The sequence below is a fragment of the Carassius carassius genome, unplaced genomic scaffold, assembly GCF_963082965.1.
Source record: "Carassius carassius unplaced genomic scaffold, fCarCar2.1 SCAFFOLD_93, whole genome shotgun sequence".
NCBI lineage: Eukaryota > Metazoa > Chordata > Actinopteri > Cypriniformes > Cyprinidae > Carassius > Carassius carassius.
In genome coordinates this window covers 29,850-52,500 of record NW_026775009.1, presented here as the reverse complement: position 1 = coordinate 52,500, position 22,651 = coordinate 29,850, and the positions used below count along the sequence as shown (strand labels likewise).

Genomic DNA, 22,651 nt, shown 5'->3' with positions numbered 1-22,651 from the left:
TTTTTAGATTTGAATGATTTAAATAATTATTGCTAAAAGTTTTATTTTGATTGTTTTTGAATGATTAATTTATTTTAATTGTATATATTTTTATTATTTAATAGTTGATTTGTAAATAAGTTTTATTGTATGTTATATTAAACATCAGATTCATCCGGTTATAAGAGACGATGCCTGATAGAGAAGGTTGATAGACCGGGCACTTTTGTGTGTTTTCATACTTGCTAAAAGCATCAGTGGTCCACTGCAGACTGATCAGATTCTTGGCTGCTCTCTTTGTAAAATAGCTCCATTAAATGAATGATTTCAGCGTAGGAGCAGAGTGATTAGTGAATGAGCAGAAGTGCACTACAGATGCATGAAAGAGCGTCTGCACTGCTAGTGTTTCTGCTCGGTCTGTGGGCAGAGAATTACAGCGTCAGTCATGTGTGTCTCATCAAGAGCATTCATTAAAAACACATTATTCCCCTCTAAATTAACCTCTCAAAATTGAATCTCTCAAAACCAAATTGCTCCAATTATAATTAACAAAACCACACTGGAAACACTGGTGACTGACTGACAGCTGCTTGTGTTTCTGATGCTGATTCAATCCTTTATTCACCCGTCAGTCAGAAATACAGTGATTTGGTTTATCAAGGTCACATGTATGAATCAATCACTATTTGTTTTGTATGCACTCCAGCTTGTAATGTGATTATCATGTATAAATTCAAACTCAATTGTAGCAATATAGTCTCTGGATGACAGATCTCATCGTGCCAAATGTGAATTTAAAGGATTAGTTCACTTCCATAATAAAAGATTTTCATATCTTTCTGTCATCGGTCGGAAATAAATTAAGATTTTTGAGGAAAGCATTCCAAATTTTTCCTTATATAATGGACTTGAAGGTTGAAGATTGCAGGTTGAAGGTCCAGATTGCAGCCGAGGAATAAGAGTCTTTTCTAGAGAAACCATCATTTTCTAAACAAATAAACATTTATATACTGTTTAACCACAGATCTGGACCTTCAACCCAATGATCCCCATTGAAGTCCATTATATGGAGAAAAAACCTGGAATGCTTTCCTCAAAAAAATCCAGTTCTTTAACATCTTTTTGAAAGATATGAACATCTTGGATGACATGGGGGCAAGTAAATTATCATTTTTACTCTGGAGTGAACTAATCCTGTGAACAGGCTGGAGTTCATCCAAATGTTCCTCTCAGAGGAGTCTCTGTCCGAACATGTTGAAATCCTTCACACAGTCGTGTGTAACGGGAGACTCCAGCTCGTCTCAGTCATCAGAGGAACGTGTTTGTGTTCGCAGGCCGCAGGACGCCGGCGGGCCCAACGTTCAGAGTCTGTCCATGTCTGACATTCACCTGGCGGAGCTGGACGGCGAGACGCTGCGTCTGTTCGGCCCCGGGGCCCTGGAGACTCTGGATCGCTGCTGGGGCGTTCAGACGGCCGCGAGCGTCACTGCCGTCGCCTTCAGATACATGCACTTCGACTCCATCATTCCCATGTTCCTGCGCATCCGCCTCAAGTTCCCAAACCTCACGGTGAGGATCACAGCGGTCGGGAGGCATTTGCAGATGTTTGAGCTCGAGGCAGATTCAAATGAATCAGTGCAAGCACAGCAACTGGCTCCGATAGTGTTTCTATAGTGTGTTAGCTGTGATTATAACATAACAAGTTTGCTTATTTGCAGATCTCATATTCAGGTCATATGATATAGTTTAGTAATATCCCATCAGCAAGAGTGCTGCTTTTTTTCAATATCTGCACCACTGCAAATGTGATATACTTTGGATTTATAGAACAGCTCAATAAACAAGTTCATATTATGCTAGATTTTAAATTAAGAATTATCTTTGTTTATATTTTTGCAAATGCAAATACTTTCAATCAAAGTCACAGCAGAACTGTTGAGTTTGCGATCAACACACAGCAATGATTCTCTACTGACTGAATTCATTTCTGAATGAATCAGTTGTTTGAATGAATTGAGTCAGTGATTCAGTGAGTCATTCATAAGGACATTCACTTGCTTTATATCTGAACGAATCAGCTGTTTGAATTAATTGAGTGAATTAGTGATTCAGTGAGTCATTCATACCGACGTTCACTTGCTTCATTTCTGAACGAATCAGCCGTTAGAATTAATTGAGTGAGTTAGTGATTCAGTGAGTCATTCATACCGACATCCACTTGCTTCATTTCTGAACGAATCAGCTGTTTGAATTAATTGAGTGAGTTAGTGATTCAGTGAGTCATTCATACCGACATCCACTTGCTTCATTTCTGAACGAATCAGCTGTTTGAATTAATTGAGTGAATTAGTGATTCAGTGAGTCATTCATACCGACGTTCACTTGCTTCATTTATGAACGAATCAGCCGTTAGAATTAATTGAGTGAGTTAGTGATTCAGTGAGTCATTCATACCGACATCCACTTGCTTCATTTATAAACGAATCAGCTGTTTGAATGAATTTATTCAGTCAGTCATTCAGTGAGTCATTCATAGTGACGTTCACTTGCTTAATTTCTGAACGAATCAGCTGTGTGAATGAATCATGAGAGAAGTCTCTGTTGCCCCTGCGCAGCACCTGATGTTCATGGAGACGAGCATCACTCATCTCCCTCAGCTGGCGGCTCTGGCTCAGGTGCGGCGTCTGGAGCAGATCACTGTTGATCCGGAGGGGAATCCTGTGGTGAGACTGACGCTCTGGAGATCCTTCCTCATCTACAGACTGCAGCACCTCAGCCTGCAGAAGATCAACGGCACCGAGGTCCGAGCAGCGGCAGTCAGTGTGTGTGTGTGTGTGTGTGTGTGTGTCGGGAGCCTGTGTGTGATGATGTTTGTATGTTTCAGGTCACCATGAATGAGATCATGGCCTCGGAGCGGATGTTCGGTGCTCTGGGTCACGTCGCTGCTACAGAAACGCCACGCTGCCGCCTGCTGCTGCTGCTGGAGGAGTCCAGGTGTGTGTGTGTGTGTGAGAGATTCTTCAGCACAGACTGAAACACTCACATTACCTGTGAAATACCTGTGTGTGTGTGTGAGACGACAGGCCAGTGCATGTCCACAGCAGCTGCCATCCTACAGCGTGTGTGTGTGTGTGTGTGTGTGTGTATGTGTGTGTGTGTGTGTGTGTGTGTGTCAAGTCAAGTCACCTTTATTTATATAGCGCTTTAAACAAAATACATTGCGTCAAAGCAACTGAACAACATTCATTAGGAAAACAGTGTCAATAATGCAAAATGATAGTTAAAGGGAGTTCAACATTGAATTCAGTGATGTCATCTCTGTTCAGTTAAATAGTGTCTGTGCATTTATTTGCAATCAAGTCAACGATATCGCTGTAGATGAAGTGTCCCCAACTAAGCAAGCCAGAGGCGACAGCGGCAAGGAACCGAAACTCCATCGGTGACAGAATGGAGAAAAAAACCTTGGGAGAAACCAGGCTCAGTTGGGGGGCCAGTTCTCCTCTGACCAGACGAAACCAGTAGTTCAATTCCAGGCTGCAGCAAAGTCAGATTGTGCAGAAGAATCATCTGTTTCCTGTGGTCTTGTCCTGGTGCTCCTCTGAGACAAGGTCTTTACAGGGGATCTGTATCTGGGGCTCTAGTTGTCCTGGTCTCCGCTGTCTTTCAGGGATGTAGAGGTCCTTTCTAGGTGCTGATCCAGCATCTGGTCTGGATACGTACTGGATCCGGGTGACTGCAGTGACCCTCTGATCTGGACACAGACTGGATCTGGTGGCTACGGTGACCTCGGAATAAGAGAGAAACAGACTAATATTAGCGTAGATGCCATTCTTCTAATGATGTAGCAAGTACATAGGGTGTTATGGGAAGTGTTCCCGGTTCCGGTTTACCTAATTAATGCAGCCTAAAAATCCTTTAACGGATTTGGATATTAAAAGCATATTAGTATGTTATGTGTAAGCCAGGTTAAAGAGATGGGTCTTTAATCTAGATTTAAACTGCAAGAGTATGTCTGCCTCCCGAACAATGTTAGGTAGGTTATTCCAGAGTTTAGGCGCCAAATAGGAAAAGGATCTGCCGCCTGCAGTTGATTTTGATATTCTAGGTATTATCAAATTGCCTGAGTTTTGAGAACGTAGCGGACGTAGAGGATTATAATGTAAAAGGAGCTCATTCAAATACTGAGGTGCTAAACCATTCAGGGCTTTATAAGTAATAAGCAATATTTTAAAATCTATACGATGTTTGATAGGGAGCCAGTGCAGTGTTGACAGGACCGGACTAATATGGTCATACTTCCTGGTTCTAGTAAGAACTCTTGCTGCTGCATTTTGGACTAGCTGTAGTTTGTTTACTAAGCATGCAGAACAACCACCCAATAAAGCATTACAATAATCTAACCTTGAGGTCATAAATGCATGGATTAACATTTCTGCATTTGACATTGAGAGCATAGGCCGTAATTTAGATATATTTTTGAGATGGAAAAATGCAGTTTTACAAATGCTAGAAACGTGGCTTTCTAAGGAAAGATTGCGATCAAATAGCACACCTAGGTTCCTAACTGATGACGAAGAATTGACAGAGCAACCATCAAGTCTTAGACAGTGTTCTAGGTTATTACAAGCAGAGTTTTTAGGTCCTATAATTAACACCTCTGTTTTTTCAGAATTTAGCAGTAAGAAATAACTCGTCATCCAGTTTTTTATATCGACTATGCATTCCATTAGTTTTTCAAATTGGTGTGTTTCACCGGGCCGTGAAGAAATATAGAGCTGAGTATCATCAGCATAACAGTGAAAGCTAACACCATGTTTCCTGATGATATCTCCCAAGGGTGACATATAAAGCGTGAAGAGTAGCGGCCCTAGTACTGAGCCTTGAGGTACTCCATACTGCACTTGTGATCGATATGACACATCTTCATTCCCTGCAACGACTTGATGGCGGTCATATAAGTACGATTTAAACCATGCTAATGCACTTCCATTAATGCCAACAAAGTGTTCAAGTCTATGCAAAAGAATGTTGTGGTCAATTGTGTCAACCGCAGCACTAAGATCCAATAAAACTAATAGAGAGATACACCCACGATCAGATGATAAGAGCAGATCATTTGTAACTCTAAGGAGAGCAGTCTCAGTACTATGATACGGTCTAAATTCTGACTGGATATATACCATATACCATATACATATACCATTTTTCTCTAAGAAGGAATATAATTGTGAGGATACCACCTTTTCTAGTATCTTGGACAGAAAAGGGAGATTCGAGATTGGTCTATAATTAACTAGTTCTTTGGGGTCAAGTTGTGTTTTGATGAGAGGCTTAATAACAGCCAGTTTGAAGGTTTTGGGGACATATCCTAATGACAATGAGGAATTAATAATAGTCAGAAGAGGATCTATGACTTCAGGAAGCACCTCTTTTAGGAGCTTAGATGGTATAGGGTCTAACATACATGTTGTTGGTTTAGATGATTTAACAAGTTTATACAATTCTTCCTCTCCTATAGTAGAGAATGAGTGGAACTGTTCCTCAAGGGGTCTAAAGTGCACTGTCTGATGTGATACTGTAGCTGACGGCTGAATGGTTGCAATTTTATCTCTAATAGTATCGATTTTAGAAGTAAAGTAGTTCATAAAGTCATTACTGCTGTGGTGTTGGGAAATGTCAACTTATGCTTTATTTTTCGTTAATTTAGCCACTGTATTGAATAAATACCTGGGGTTATGTTTGTTTTATTCTAAAAGAGAAGAAAAGTAATTGGATCTAGCAGTTTTTAATGCTTTTCTGTAGGATAGGTTACTTTCCCGCCAAGCAATACGAAATACCTCTAGTTTTGTTTTCCTCCAGCTGCGCTCCATTTTTCGGGCTGCTCTCTTTAGGGTGCGAGTATGCTCATTATACCATGGTGTCAAACTGTTTTCCTTAACCTTCCTTAAGCGTAAAGGAGCAACTGTATTTAAAGTGCTAGAAAAGAGAGAGTCCATAGTTTCTGTTACATCATCAAGTTGTTCTGAGGTTTTGGATATGCTAAGGAATTTGGTTACATCAGGAAGATAACTTAAAAAGCAGTCTTTTGTGGTAGAAGTGATGGTTCTTCCATACTTGTAACAAGAAGTAGAATTTACAATTTTGGCTATATGAAGTTTGCACAGAACTAAATAATGATCTGAGATATCATCACTTGGCTGAATAATTTCAACACCATCAACATCAATTCCATGTGACAGTATTAAATCTAGAGTATGATTTCGACAATGAGTAGGTCCTGAAACGTGTTGTCTAACACCAATAGAGTTCAGAATGTCTATAAATGCTGATCCCAATGCATCTTTTTCATTATCAACATGGATATTAAAATCACCAACTATTAAAACTTTATCTGCAGCCAGAACTAACTCGGATGTAAAATCACCAAACTCTTTAATAAAGTCTGTATGGTGCCCTGGTGGCCTGTATACAGTAGCCAGTACAAACATAACAGGGGATTTATCATTAACATTTGTTTCTCTGGATAGTGTTATATGAAGTACCATTACTTCAAACGAGTTATACTTGAAGCCTGCCCTCTGAGAAATCCTGAAAACGTTGTTATAAATTGAAGGAACACCTCCCCCTTTGCCTTTTAGATGCGGCTCATGTTTATAACAGTAATCTTGGAGGGTGGACTCATTTAAAATAATGTAATCATCAGGTTTTAGCCAGGTTTTTTTTTTTCAATTATTATTTTAGGTTGGCCTGTACTTCAGAGGCCTCATTTTAAATTAAGTTTATTTTTAAAAAAATATATATTATTTTAGGTTGGCATGGCCTTACTTTATTTGTTTAGAAGGTTTGTGTGGTTCTTGTTGACTGTAATTCATCACCACACTCCCAAATCAAACGACACACAGCATCTCAGATGCAGTGGTCCTGTTGAACGTGTGTCCGTGGCTCTGTCCTTCCCTCTGCAGGAAGCGGCAGCTGCAGTTCCTGCTGGACGGACGTGGACGCAGAAGCGGTCAGAGTCCAGACGACCTGAAGGAGAACGGCAAACAGCTGGGAGACACTTTGAGCCGAGCACTCTTCAGCTACCCCAGCAGACTCTCTGACAGCCCTGAGGTGAGACCAGCACCACGTATACTGATGCTGATCGATCAGCGTCCAGCATCACTGACTGTGTGTGTGTGTGTGTGTGTGTGTGTGTGTCAGGAGGCCGGCGCTGACGCCTCGGAGCGCTCAGAGATGGTGCAGCAGTATCTTCGAGGGCTGATCCACAGAGCATCCGCTCACTGCGTGAAGGCAGACGCTCTGCAGAAGCTCTGGCCGTCGCTCTTCAGTGAGATCGTGAGAGACTGTGTTCTGGAGATGAGAGACAGACAGGCCTTCAGACAGACACGCCTCCAGCGGCTCCACAGCCAATCACAGACATGAACACTGATGTACACTGTACACTGTTATCGGAGTCGATCTGCTCGTTCCTCCTAACTGAGGAAACACGTGTGTCACATACAAAGCTCAGACATGTCAACCGTTTAACTAACCTGATGAAGATTCTTCTCAAACTGCTGCTCTGTCGTGATGGTACTTAAGCTGAAAGAGAAATCAAACTATTTTATTTTTATTTTACTTTTTATTTCATTTTGTTAGGGCCCAAGCTGCAACAAAAGTCAGTTATAACATTTTATTTTTATTATTGTATTATTTTAGGTTGGAATAATCTTCATTGATCTTACTTTGTTCATCAGTTTTATTTTATTATCTTATTTATTTTTATTTTATATTATTAGGACACACGCTGACAGTCCATTTTATTTTATTTAATTTAACAATGATTCTATTCTTATTTAATTCAGTTAACAGCTCTAATCATGTCAAGATTTTAAGATGAAGACGGTTTATGGTGAGAACAATCCGGTTTTGACTCGTTTCTAAACACACTGCATTAAATTGAGTTTGTGTAGATAAAGTGTTTGCATCAAGGTGTGTGTGTGTGTGTGTGTGTGTGTGTAGAGTGTGTTTAAGATCTTCTGTTCATTCTGCTTTTATGTTGCTTCCTCATATTGAATGTCAAAACCTTATGATCTTTCCTGAGCACTGATTAATTTTTTGTATTTTACTGATTAATAAAAATAGTGGAAAAAGTTTGACTGACCTGAATTTAGTTGGAGAGACAAACAAAATATTGTTCACCTTTGTTTAAATGTAAACAGAAAGCAAGTGTAAATGGAAAGGAGGGTTCAGCCTCTCTCTCTCTCTCTCTCTCACACACACACACACACACACACACTCTCTCTCTCTCTCTCACACACACTCTCCCTCTCTCTCTCTCTCTCTCTCTCACACACACTCTCTCTCTCTCTCTCTGTCTCTCACACACACACTCTCTCTCTCTCTCTCTCTCTCTCTCACACACACACACACACACACACACACACTCGTTTTGTCTTTGAGCGCCTCGTCTCTGCTCGGATCTCTGACGGAGAAACTTTCACTGGAGTATAAACATCGCATCTGAAGAGGGTTAAAGTCATTAATGATGGAGATTATTGCTAATGAGCGACGCGTGAGCTGCTGGATGATTAATGAACGCGCTGGATTACGCGCGTCAGGACGCGTCACGATGCATCAACGCGTTCACCATTAGAACAGCTGGAGCTCAACGGGTACTGCTCTTTTACTGCTCTTTTACCACACTATTACCACACACACTCTGTCAGCCACCAACACAGAGTAGCGTGGTGTTTCTATCATTTAACTGTGATATACAGGAGCTATAATACATGTATTTATATATATATATATTTTCATGAACCTAAAGGGTTAACGTTTGTACAGTATAGACACATACTTACATAGTTAAACCATACTTTAATATGCACTATTACTGTATTCATGTAGCACTGGTAATTTTAGGTAATAATACATCAGGGAAACATATCCACATACAAGTTATGTATGACTTCACTTTACTGTGGCTTTATTACACTCACTGTAGTAATAACGCTTAATTATACATAAATGTATGCAACTATCCCTAACTTTACTGTAAGTTAATAACTCCTGTAATATCACAAATCTTCATGAAGGTCTTGTTACTCATTCCTACACACACTTGGACCAGCAGCTGCAGAGGTCAGAGGGTCGGGTCAAAGGTCAGCCGACGTCTAAAAAGAGAACCACATGCGTTTGAACTTGAGTGACATCTGACGACATGCACAGGTGTGTGTGTGTGTGTGTGTGTGTGTGTGTACAGGTGCAGCACTGCAGTCAGTCTTCAGTATGAGAGCGGCTCTGAACATCAGGTGAAGAACATTGTGTTTACACATTTAGCATTTAACTGTCACTTTGAATACATTTAATGTGTCCTTGCTGAATAAAAGCATTAACCCTCTATGCAACATATAATAAATTAATGCTTTTATTCAGCAACGACACATTAAATTGATCCAAAGTGACCGCAAATACTTTTATAATGTAACAAAAGATGTCTATTTCAAATAAATGCTGTTCTTCTGAACTTTCTGTTCATCTGTGAATCCTGAAAAACAAAATGCATGACAGTTTCCACAAAAATATTGAGCAGCACAACTGTGTTCAACACTGATAATAATCAGAAATGTTTCTCGAGCAGTAAATCATCATATTATTCTGATTTCTGAAGATCATGTGACACTGAAGACTGGAGGAATGATGCTGAAAATACAGCGGAGCATCACAGAAATACATTACACTTTAACACAGATTCACACAGAACAGTTATATTAAATTCTAAAAATATTTAACAATTTTAATGTATTTTTAATCAAATAAATGCAGTGAGCAGAAGAGACTTTATCTGCCTTAGTGACTCTTGTCATTTTGTGTTTTTAGTGTTGCTGTGGTTCTGTTGCCGATCTTCATGTGTCATCAGACAACAAGGCAGGTAAGACTAATATAAAGGGAAAACACTTTATCTATTTAATTGTGGAAACAAGTGTCCAAAATCACATTTGTACATCACTGGCTGATGGCAGGTCAATTACTGACACAGTGTTTAGCATCAGTTTTATTGAAATTATTCCGTCCCTCTTATTTTTCATTTTACTGGAGGAATATTCCACATCAGAACTCAAAGTGTCACAAATCGGAAATCAAAACCACATGGACTTCTGTAAATATGAAGCATCTCCAGAGAGGAGAACGTGCTGTCATAGTGAGAGTGATCACATGTGCTCCAGCTGTCTGACCTCTCGCTGACCCTGAGAATGAGTTTTAGGGTCCAGCTGAGTGAGGTCACGCCCTCTGCCCTCTGATTGGCCGTCAGCTGTTGATTGACAGTCTGAGTGTCATTTTGTTTCCTCTTCATGTACATGATACGCCGCCACACGTGCTCAGATCCAGAGCGGTTCTGAAGGAGCGGCGTCGAGGTCGTGGAGCTCCTGGGGCGAGTGGGGCGAGTGTTCGCGCTCCTGTGGCCGAGGAGTTCAGGAACAGACCAGAGTCTGTCTGACGCAGTCTCCAGCAGCACAGAACACACCGAACCAGAGACGCCTGGGCCTCGGCACGTCTGGATGGAGGTATGATGGATGCAATATATTATTGTGATGTAAAACAGCTGTTTTCTGTGTGAATCTCTGTTAAAGAGTAACTTATTTCTGTGATGCACAGCTGTATATTCAGCATCTTTACTCCAGTCAGTCAGTGTCACATGATCTTCAGAAATTCATTCACAGAAACTCATGAACCCCTAAGTTAGCTTATAACATATATCACATCCACTGGAGCAGCATGAGGTGCTCACAAAAGAGTTACTAAAGCTATTTCCCCTATATTTCCTCGATCTATTGAAGGCGAGCGAACAGTAGCCGCATCAGTCCAGGGGTGTACGGATACGGCAGGATGCCATATTCAACGCCTCTACAGAAAGAATCCAGCCGAACGTCACACAAACAGAGACGATCAGCATCAAACGTCCCACAGCGGAGTTACAGGACTCATCAGAGAAGCCCGTATCAAAACAGCCGTGCCCAACACACCCGAGCGCTGATGAACACAGCTGCAGTGCAGAGCCTAACACCAAACACCTGCCCTGGAGCCCCGAACCGGCACAAGATCTGCAACAGCACGGTAACATCTGCAGAGAAACACCCCGATTATACCGTCATGTGCAGTATACATCTGTTAATGCTGGTAACACTTCAGACATTCTGCTAACTATAGAGTAACCTTGCAACTGCATGCCATCTAGCAGTCGTTAGAGATATTAGTAGCCTGTCTGCTTAATATCTTCTAACACTTTTGATGGACATTTAAATACAAATATTGAGAATTTGTTGCGTATTAATGAGTGAGTTGACATGTAGTTACAAATGAACGAGAGTTTGTTGACGTGGTTGCAAACTAAAGAGAATTTGTTGAAGTGTTTAAAAAAAAACTCGTTGACATTTAAGTGCAAAGTTATGAGTTAATTGACATGTAGTTGTAAATTAACAATAGTAAGTTGATGTTAAATGAATGTAAGTTTGCTGACATGTAGTTACAAATGAGAGAATTTGTTGACATGCAAATTAATACATTAGTTTATATGTAGTTGCAAATTAACAACAGTTACTTGACATGTAAATGAAAGTAAATTTGTTGATTGCAAATTAATTTGTTGACATGTGGCCTAGTTGCAATTGAATAAGAGTTGACGTAGTTGCAAATTTGTTGACATGTAGTTAAAAATTAATGAGATTTAGTTGACATATAGTTGCAAATTAAAACGTTTTACGTGTAAGTGTATATAAATTTGTTGATGTAGTTACAAATGAGAGAATTTGTTGACATGTAGTTGCAAATTAACAAGTTTAAATGTAAGTGAATGTAAATTTGTTGACGTAGTTGCAAATTAATGAGTAAGTTGACATGTAGTTGCAAAGTTACGTACAGTTAGTAGCATGTCTAAAGTGTTTTATCAGAATAAGGTGAAACCTTAATATCTATTGGCTTTTCACATTACATTTAACTTTTAAGGGTCATCATACACCCAGGAAAAGGGCTTTTCAAAGGGGTTCGACTCATGAAATATTCACACACTTTTTACAGCAGCACAAACGTTCATGCCACAGTGTTTAGTTTCAGCTTCTAAAGGGAACTAATGCTGTTTGAAAACACTGAAGAGATGCAAAACTAAAAGCAGTGTGTGTTTATGAATTGACAGGCCTGTCCGTCACCCAGCGGACCAATCAGAGAGCTGCAATGCTCCGCCTTCAACACACAGCTCTTCATGGGCCGATTCTACCAGTGGGAACCTTTTAATGACGGTGAGCAGATTCTCTCAGTTCATGACATGAATGAGCTGACATAAATTGTTGTAATATTTAAAAATATTACCATGTTTACTGTATTTTTTAAAGCAAATAAATGCAGCATTAATGAGTAAAGAAACTTATTTCAAAAACATTTTAAAAAATCTGTCCAAATCTGTTTTTGTCAGAAACCCTGAGTAGAAACCTCCTGAATTACACACATATTTGTGTTGTTAATTAGCTCTAATGATCATGTTGTAATTAAAGTTGCAGTTAATTTGTGCTGCCTTGGATTTTCCCAGCATGTCAGATCCTGTGCGACAGTGAACGTTCTCCTCGAAACAGATCTGATTTATGAACTGTGAAACTGCGCCAGTGTTTGATTCATATTCACTTATGTTTATGGTTTGTGTGGAATATTCTTCTACCCACAGGCGATAGATGAGCCAACAGTTGAGTCGTGCCAAAGTGTTGTCTTAATGACAAACAAGTTTCTTTTCAACACGGAGAATTCTCATGTATTTTTTGGACTTCTTCTAGTTTATTTCACCTTTTCTCTTGTGGCTACTGTGAATCATTACAGACGTCTGATTCTGTTCAGACTCAGTGATTTTACCCTGATAACACAATTCGGGTCCGTTTTGACCCAGAAGAGAGATATCTATATATATATTTTAGTAAGAGGAAAAAACTTTGCAAACACTTTAAGACCCTCAAAATAAAAATTATTAATTATTTTTATTAAGAGATTTTAAAACCTTTTTTTTTTAATATATATATATATTTAACACATTTCATGTTTAGGTCATTTTGACCCAGGTATGTATGGAGTACAATTAGTGCCAAAAATACTTTTTGTAAAATTATAAATGTAAATTTTTTTTAATCTAAGGGTGAAGGTTTATTCAAGCAAAAGCACTTTATTTTATTTGGAAACTTTTCTAATAATAAGTATTATTTATGTAGTTTCGATGACGTTTTATCTCAAAATGTAGGTTTCATATAGATTTCAGTGCTTTTGAGCAATTATGAGTTATAAATTCACATAAATATAATTAAATTCCATTTGTTCCAATGAGAGTAATACTGGTAATTCTCAGATTATATGCTCTTTTGAATTTGTGGTTTATGTGTGATTTGAAATTTCAAAAACAATCTAAATTTTCAGGTTATAAAAAATGCAATAATTACATGGTAACAAAAAAAATCACATTGACTCATTAATGAGAAGCCGCTGATCAGATACAATATGGTTTGGGGTAGTTGATTGCGTCTCTTATGTTTTGATCAGTTTCCAGCGAGCAGAGCTGTGAGCTCAATTGCCGCGCCGTCGGCTTCCGTTTCTACGTGCGTCAGGCGGACAGAGTCATGGATGGCACACCGTGTGGACAGAACCAGACATCTGTGTGTGTGGCAGGACAGTGTCAGGTAGGAATCAGATACTCACTGCACTATTATACTTCCAGGTGTCATTTTTTGACATGCTCGTCTTAGACATTTATATACTATACTGAATCAGATATGCAAAGTAAGTGTATTAGTTAATGAGTAGCATGCTTCTGCTTGTGCACAGAGCTTATGGTTTCATATGCAGCACAGTAATAAATGCTGGAGCTGCTGTGCTGTGTTTGTGCAGTGGAGGGCAGTAGAGATCAATGGAGATAAAACATCACACAGCTGTTATTCTCTGGCTGCTTCCTGTCATTTACAGTCAGTTGATCTTATGTCATTTATAGCCTCAAAGTATCAGCATCATACTGTAAATAATGTAAACATTGATATATTATTCAGCTTGTAATGTACATTTTTTTAAATGCTGATTTATATGAAAACATGGTAACACTTTACAATAAGGTTTTATTTGTTAGGATGTTAGTTAAGATGAACTAGCAATGAACAAAAATTTCTAAATCATTTATTGATTGTAATCAAAATGATTTTCAACAATACATTTTTAATGTTGTATTTGTTATTTTTTAATACTATTTATTCATTTATCATAAAGATTAATAAATGCTTTAGGAAATATAGGTAACACTTTATTTTAAGGTGTCCATGTTACATGTACTTACAATTATAATAACAATTAATTATGCATTATAATTACATCCTAAATCTAACCATATAGTAAGTATATGTAGTTAATTAATATTACTCAGTACTTAAATGCATAATTACACTGTAAACAGGACACTTTTCAATCAGGTATAAGTGAATTATTTTTATCATCGTTCGTTCATGTTAACTAATGCATTTACTAATTAACTAGTTAACAAATGTGACTTTATTGTAAATTGTTACCAAAAACAGGATGATTTTCATTATTGCATTACAGTAATGAGAATTATGGGTAAAATAAAAAGTGTGTCATATGAAAGTGTCATAGGAACAAGCTTCTTATTGTTCAGGTGTGATACAGAGATATTAGAGTTGATTCAAAATAAAATCATTATAAACATTTGTGCTAAGTGAAATAAAATAAAATATAAACTAGTTGCCAACATTTTTCATTTATTTGATGTACTAAAGTAACTAAAACTGAAATAAAACGAATAAAAGATACATAAAAAAAACTAATAAAATAACAAAAACAGAAGAAAATTTATATAAATTGAATATTAAAATTAAAACTGAAAATGTAAAAAATAAGTCAATTAAAAATGTAATAAAAAATGCAATAGTGTCTCGATTTCTTCATGAGAACAGAATTTAAGTCATGTGTTGTCGATCCTCTTTGTCATCCGTATTGAAGCTCTTCTACAGATATATAGTTCTGCTATTTCATCCGATCTTCTGTTATCTGTTTTTCGGGTAAGAGTTAATTACCCAGAGTTCAGAGCGGTGTGCCACATCCTGCATGTAAAGACTGTCAGACGCACAACAGTTGCCGGCTGTCTGAGCCGGAGGATCTTTTGTGTTTGTGAGTGAATTAGACACGCTTTCAGCGCTCCGGAATCTGCCTGTCGTCCAGCTGTGCTTTTTTTCAGACATGTCACTTCAACAAATCCTGCAGAAATAAGATGTAACACAGACGCCGCATTAACAAGCTGCACATGCCACTGCCAACATGCAAAGGTTAAATAATGCGGTGACGGTTCGATTCCGACTCTGTAGGTTGTTTTGTGGCATTTCTCTCAGATGCTTTGAATTCTTCTGACAGCTGACGGAGATCAGTCGACAAATCCAGAGGTTTAAGATCTCTTCCTCGGGTAACGAGGAGGATCTGTGATGGGATGAAGGTTACATACAACAAATCCACCGCATTAGCCTTGACATTTAGATATGTTGGCTGGAACACTGTTTGGGTCGGATTTAGAGTGACTTTTCCAAAACATTATTCAGTGAGCATTTGGAACTCAGCAAATATGATCATCAGTTTCTGTGTAAATATATTAGAAACTTGATCACTGTATGAGAATGTTGTACTTGTCAGGGAATTTGTAGATATTTGTGTATGTAGTTGTTTGGTATAAACAGGTTTTCTTGTCTGTGTGCATGTAGTTTTAATGAAACCTTGTTTCTGCCACAGAATAAAAACTAAAAAATGTAATTGCAATTTTTTATTTCACAATTATAAAAATATTTTCTTGCTATTTAGACTTTCCCTCATTCAATTCTGACCTTACATCTCACGATTTTTTATTTCCATCTCGCAATTCTGACTTTACATCTCACAGTTCTGACTTTAAATCTCACAATTCTCTCGACATCTCACAGTTCTGACTTTACATCTCACAATCTTGACTTTACATCTCACAATTCTGACTTTACATCTCACAGTTCTGACTTTACATCTCACAGTTCTGACTTTACATCTCACAATCTTGACTTTACATCTCAAAATTCTCTCGACATCTCACAGCTCTGACTTTAAATCTCACAATCCTGACTTTACATCTCACAATTCTGACTTTACATCTCACAGTTCTGACTTTAAATCTCACAATCTTGACTTTACATCTCACAATCCTGACTTTACATCTCACAGTTCTGACTTTACATCTCACAGTTCTGACTTTACATCTCACAGTTCTGACTTTAAATCTCACAATCTTGACTTTACATCTCACAATCCTGACTTTACATCTCACAGTTCTGACTTTACATCTCACAGTTCTGACTTTACATCTCACAGTTCTGACTTTACATCTCACAGTTCTGACTTTAAATCTCACAATCCTGACTTTACATCTCACAATCCTGACTTTACATCTCACAATTCTGACTTTACATCTCACAATCTTGACTTTACATCTCGCAATCTTGACTTTACACCTCGCAATTCTGACTTTACATCTTTCAATCCGAATTTACATCTCGCAATTCTGACTTTACATCTCACAGTTCTGACTTTAAATCTCACAATCCTGACTTTACATCTCACAATCCTGACTTTAAATCTCACAATCTTGACTTTACATCTCACAATCCTGACTTTACATCTCACAATTCTGACTTTACATCTCACAATCTTGACTTTACATCTCGCAATCTTGACTTTACATCTCGCAATTCTGACTTTACATCTTTCAATCCGAATTTACATCTCGCAATCCTGACTTTACATCTCACAATCCTGACTTTAAATCTCACAATCCTGACTTGAAATCTCACAATCCTGACTTTATATCTCACAATCCTGACTTTACATCTCACAATTCTGACTTTACATCTCACAATCTTGACTTTACATCTCACAATCCTGACTTTACATCTCACAATCTTGACTTTACATCTCACAATCCTGACTTTACATCTCACAATCCTGACTTTAAATCTCACAATCCTGACTTTACATCTCACAATCCTGACTTTACATCTCACAGTTCTGACTTTAAATCTTGCAATTCTGACTTTACATCTGACAGTTCTTACTATACATCTTGCAATTCTGTCTTTATATCACACAGTTCTGACTTTACATCTCTCAAAACTGACTTTACATTTCACAATTCAGACTTTATTTCTCTCAATACTGACTTTACACCTCGCAATTCTGACTTTACAACTTACAATTCTGACTTTAAATCTCACAGTTCTATCTTTATTTCTCACAATTCTGACTTTACACCTCACAGTTCTGACTTTAAATCTCGCAATTCTCTCTACATCTTTCAATCAGAATTTACATCTCGCAATTCTGACTTTAAATCTCACAATCCTGACTTTACATCTCACAATCCTGACTTTAAATCTCACAATTCTGACTGTACATCTCGCAATTCTGACTTTAAATCTCACAATTCTGACTTTACATCTCACAATCTTGACTTTACATCTCACAATCCTGACTTTACATCTCACAATCTTGACTTTACATCTCACAATCCTGACTTTACATCTCACAATCCTGACTTTAAATCTCACAATCCTGACTTTACATCTCACAATCCTGACTTTAAATCTCACAATCTTGACTTTACATCTCACAATCCTGACTTTACATCTCACAGTTCTGACTTTAAATCTCACAATCCTGACTTTACATCTCACAATCCTGACTTTAAATCTCACAATCTTGACTTTACATCTCACAATCCTGACTTTACATCTCACAATTCTGACTTTACATCTCACAATCTTGACTTTACATCTCGCAATCTTGACTTTACATCTCGCAATTCTGACTTTACATCTTTCAATCCGAATTTACATCTCGCAATCCTGACTTTACATCTCACAATCCTGACTTTAAATCTCACAATCCTGACTTGAAATCTCACAATCCTGACTTTATATCTCACAATCCTGACTTTACATCTCACAATTCTGACTTTACATCTCACAATCTTGACTTTACATCTCACAATCCTGACTTTACATCTCACAATCTTGACTTTACATCTCACAATCCTGACTCTACATCTCACAATCCTGACTTTAAATCTCACAATCCTGACTTTACATCTCACAATCCTGACTTTACATCTCACAATCCTGACTTTACATCTCACAGTTCTGACTTTAAATCTTGCAATTCTGACTTTACATCTGACAGTTCTTACTATACATCTTGCAATTCTGTCTTTATATCACACAGTTCTGACTTTACATCTCGCAAAACTGACTTTACATTTCACAATTCAGACTTTATTTCTCTCAATACTGACTTTACACCTCGCAATTCTGACTTTACAACTTACAATTCTGACTTTAAATCTCACAGTTCTATCTTTATTTCTCACAATTCTGACTTTACACCTCACAGTTCTGACTTTAAATCTCGCAATTCTCTCTACATCTTTCAATCAGAATTTACATCTCGCAATTCTGACTTTAAATCTCACAATCCTGACTTTACATCTCACAATCCTGACTTTACATCTCACAATCCTGACTTTAAATCTCACAATTCTGACTGTACATCTCGCAATTCTGACTTTAAATCTCACAATTCTGACTTTACATCTCACAATCTTGACTTTACATCTCACAATCCTGACTTTACATCTCACAATCTTGACTTTACATCTCACAATCCTGACTTTACATCTCACAAACCTGACTTTAAATCTCACAATCCTGACTTTACATCTCACAATCCTGACTTTACATCTCACAGTTCTGACTTTAAATCTTGCAATTCTGACTTTACATCTGACAGTTCTTACTATACATCTTGCAATTCTGTCTTTATATCACACAGTTCTGACTTCACATCTCGCAAAACTGACTTTACATTTCACAATTCAGACTTTATTTCTCTCAATACTGACTTTACACCTCGCAATTCTGACTTTACAACTTACAATTCTGACTTTAAATCTCACAGTTCTATCTTTATTTCTCACAATTCTGACTTTACACCTCACAGTTCTGACTTTAAATCTCGCAATTCTCTCTACATCTTTCAATCAGAATTTACATCTCGCAATTCTGACTTTAAATCTCACAATCCTGACTTTACATCTCACAATGTAAAGCTCTATCTGTCAGTGGATCACCAGCTTTCTGACAGATAGGCAACAGTTAGTGAGACTGGGGAAATTCATGTCAAACAGCTGCTCCACCAACACTGGTGCCCCTCAGGGATGTGTTCTCTCCCCTCTGCTCTTCTCCCTGTACACCAACAACTGCACCTCTAAAGACCCCTCTGTCAAGCTCCTGAAGTTTGCAGACGACACTACAGTCATCGGCCTCATCCAGGACGGTGACGAGTCTGCTTACAGACAAGAGGTTGAGCAGCTGGCTGTCTGGTGCAGTCTTAACAACCTGGAGCTGAACACGCTCAAAACAGTGGAGATGATTGTGGACTTTAGGAGAAACCCCCTGCACTTTCCCCACTCACCATCATGAACAGCACTGTGGCTGCAGTGGAGTCATTCAGATTCCTGGGAACCACCATCTCTCAGGACCTGAAGTGGGACAATCACATTGGCTCCATTGTGAAAAAAGCCCAACAAAGGTTGTACTTCCTTCGCCAGCTGAGGAAGTTTAACCTGCCACAGGAGCTGCTGAACTAGTTCTACTCAGCCGTCATTGAGTCAGTCCTGTGTACTTCAATTACTGTCTGGTTTGGTTCAGCTACAAAATCAGATATCAGAAGACTACAGAGAACTGTTCGGACTGCTGAAAGGATTATTGGTGCTCCCCTGCCCACCCTCCAAGAACTGTACACATCCAGAGTGAGGAAAAGGAGTCAGAAAATCACTCTGGATCCCTCACATCCAAGTCACCCCATCTTTGAACTTTTGCCATCTGGCCGGCGCCTCAGAGCCGCAAATACCAGAACAGCAAGGCACAAGAATAGTTTCTTCCCCCAGGCAATCTACCTCATGAACAGTTAAATGTTTCCCACTTAAACTTATGCTTATGCAAAAATGTGCAATATCCTTATATTTATTTGTTACCCCTCCATCCTAGAACATTCCTGCATCTCACTCAATCCTATTCCATTATCATTTATAGCACAATTGTTTATACACTTATTTATTTGCCAATTTGTAATTCTCCTGTAAATTTTTTTTTTTTTTTTTTTTTTTTTTTTTTGCCTGTGTGTTGTTGTCTCTGTTTACTGGAAGCTTATGTCACTAAAACAAATTCCTTGTATGCGCAAGCATACTTGGCAATAAAGCTCTTTCTGATTCTGATTCTGACAATGCTGACTTTAAATCTCACAATCCTGACTTTACATCTCGCAATTCTGACTTTACATCTCACAAAAAGGTTGTAGTTATCTGTTCATGTAGTTATTGGCAATGATAGGTTTTCTTGTCTTTGTGCGCATGTAGTTTCTATGAAACCTTGTTTCTGCCACAGAATACGAACTATAAAAGGTAATTGCAACTTTTTATCTCACTATTCTAACGTTTTTTATTGCATTTTTGTCTTTACATGAGCTAATAATGACCAGTTGTATTTGTATTAACTAATGTTAGCAAAGATAAATAAGTACTATAACAGATGTATTGCTCGTTGTTAATTAATGCAACTAATGGGAGCTTACTGTAAAGTGTTACACTTTCATCATATGCCAAATTAAATTTGTTTTCTATTTTTAATGAGTTTGCACATTTTTCATCTGCTAAAACTTCACACAGAGATGAACAAACAAGTGTTTAGGATGCATTTACTGTCCTGCAACGGTTTGGCGTGTTGGTAAATGCTGAAGCAGTGTAACTGCAGCTGTAGACGAGCCTGAGATAGAATTTCACTGTTTCACACACTGAAGAAAAGAAAGAGCCTTTATGAAGGGAATCCCACTGAGCACTGAGCTGTGGCTGAACGCCAGAGGAGTGTGTGTGTGTGTGTGTGTGTCTTTACAGCTGGAGTTCCCAAACTTTTTTGTCATTGGAACCCTGTGACCTAAATTTTTTGCTTGACATACCCCTGATTTCTAAAGCAATGTTTACCTTTCAAAGTATAATAATATGTAATGGCATTGCATTCACATTTAAGCTTATTTCTGCCATGGAATAAAATTATAAAAAATGCAAGTACATTTATGTCTGACAATTGTGACTTTTTTCTTGCAATTTCCTGAATTCTGAGTTAACATCTCACAATAAAAAAAAGGAATACAAATTAAAAAAGTTGCCTTTTTTATTGAACTGCTACTGTAAATAAAGACTTTCTTTTTATTACTGCAGTAGTTTTCTGTAAAGCTGCTTTGAAATTATGCACATTGTGAAAAGTACATTATAAATAATATTGACTTATTAATGAGTGATATTGATGTCTTCACTCCTGTAGTTCATGTGAGTAACAATACCAGAGTCACAGGTCTGATACTCAGGGAATGCGTGAACTTATATAATATATGCTTTTAATGCAATGTGAGTCTCTTTGGATAAAAGCGTCTGCCAGATGCATTAATGTAAATGCGAAGAGTTACGGCTCTGAACACTGCTCTTGCTCTTGACAGCATCAGTGATGGAGCCTGTGCACTGAATGAGAGTGAGCGAGATGAAATACTGCAGGGAATCCCACTAGTCACACAACAACGGGACTTTCCAATCATAGCTCAAACTGAGCTCCTGCTAACATATTTATAAAAGCAAAAAAAGGTGCAAATCTCATGTGCTTGGAAAGTAACATGGAAACATCATTTAAATTAATACCATGTTAATACCATGTTTTTGGGGTATGCATGTTTGCAAGGCATATATAAATCTATTTATATAGCACATTTCATATACCATAGTAGCAAGCAAAAAATGTTCTAAGTAAAATAAAAAATAAATGGGTTTAATTTTATATCTTTTATACATTTGCTTTTATTAAAATATTCAAATTTAAATCAGCTATCAGTATTATAAATTTAATATAATCAATGGATTTGTTTTGTTTTAATACAGAATGAGCTGTATTATTTACTTAGTCTTATTAATTGCATTGCATAAACTTATTTTAACTTTCACTCATATTTTTGAACAGAGACTTGAAAGTGCATGATCCAAACCTAAATTTTTATAATTAATGACTGAAACATTTTGTAACATGATTTTGATGTACCATTTTCATGGTAATGCAATGTTTGAATTTAAAATGGGTTTCAAAGGACGAATTTTGAAGGTTTATGTTTCCAAGTGATATATAATTTCTGATGATTTCTAAAGTGTGATAGAGAAAACTTTTTTTTGACAAAGGTCAGAACTTCTGTTATGATGTAGGTTTTTGGGGTGCACTCTTGCCATAAATTAATTAATAATTTTTAACAAAAAAGATTGATAAAATATCTAATTAGGAGTCTTAGAACTTTCCAACGATATACAGTTTGTCATGATTAGATTAGGATTTAATTGTAATATAGTGAATTAAACGTAGGCGTCCCACCGAGGGGACGGGTGACAGTTAACAGGTTACGTTAGTTATTAAATATATTATACCCTTAGTTATTATATGACAGTATATTAGTTGAATATTTACTGCTCAAAAGTCTTAAAAAGCACTAGTCTCTAGCGTGTTTGTGG

At 37.6% G+C, this 22,651-nt stretch overlaps 2 protein-coding genes across 2 annotated transcripts in view; both read left to right on the top strand.

Moving 5' to 3' along the window:
- Nucleotides 1-7,444, top strand: part of LOC132134162 (leucine-rich repeat-containing protein 49) — a 22,086-nt gene extending 14,642 nt beyond the window's left edge. The window contains exons 14-18 of the mRNA XM_059546945.1: nt 1,314-1,548; nt 2,595-2,780; nt 2,864-2,973; nt 6,942-7,089; nt 7,180-7,444. Coding sequence (XP_059402928.1) covers nt 1,314-1,548; nt 2,595-2,780; nt 2,864-2,973; nt 6,942-7,089; nt 7,180-7,401 — 901 coding nt within the window. The 3' untranslated portion in view covers nt 7,402-7,444. The remainder of the gene's footprint in view (nt 1-1,313; nt 1,549-2,594; nt 2,781-2,863; nt 2,974-6,941; nt 7,090-7,179) is intronic.
- A 954-nt stretch (nt 7,445-8,398) lies between these two features.
- The window catches only part of LOC132134161 (thrombospondin type-1 domain-containing protein 4-like), a 35,058-nt gene continuing 20,805 nt past the window's right edge, over nt 8,399-22,651 (top strand). The window contains exons 1-7 of the mRNA XM_059546944.1: nt 8,399-8,633; nt 9,224-9,272; nt 9,841-9,892; nt 10,351-10,526; nt 10,800-11,076; nt 12,152-12,254; nt 13,531-13,667. Coding sequence (XP_059402927.1) covers nt 9,250-9,272; nt 9,841-9,892; nt 10,351-10,526; nt 10,800-11,076; nt 12,152-12,254; nt 13,531-13,667 — 768 coding nt within the window. The 5' untranslated portion in view covers nt 8,399-8,633; nt 9,224-9,249. The remainder of the gene's footprint in view (nt 8,634-9,223; nt 9,273-9,840; nt 9,893-10,350; nt 10,527-10,799; nt 11,077-12,151; nt 12,255-13,530; nt 13,668-22,651) is intronic.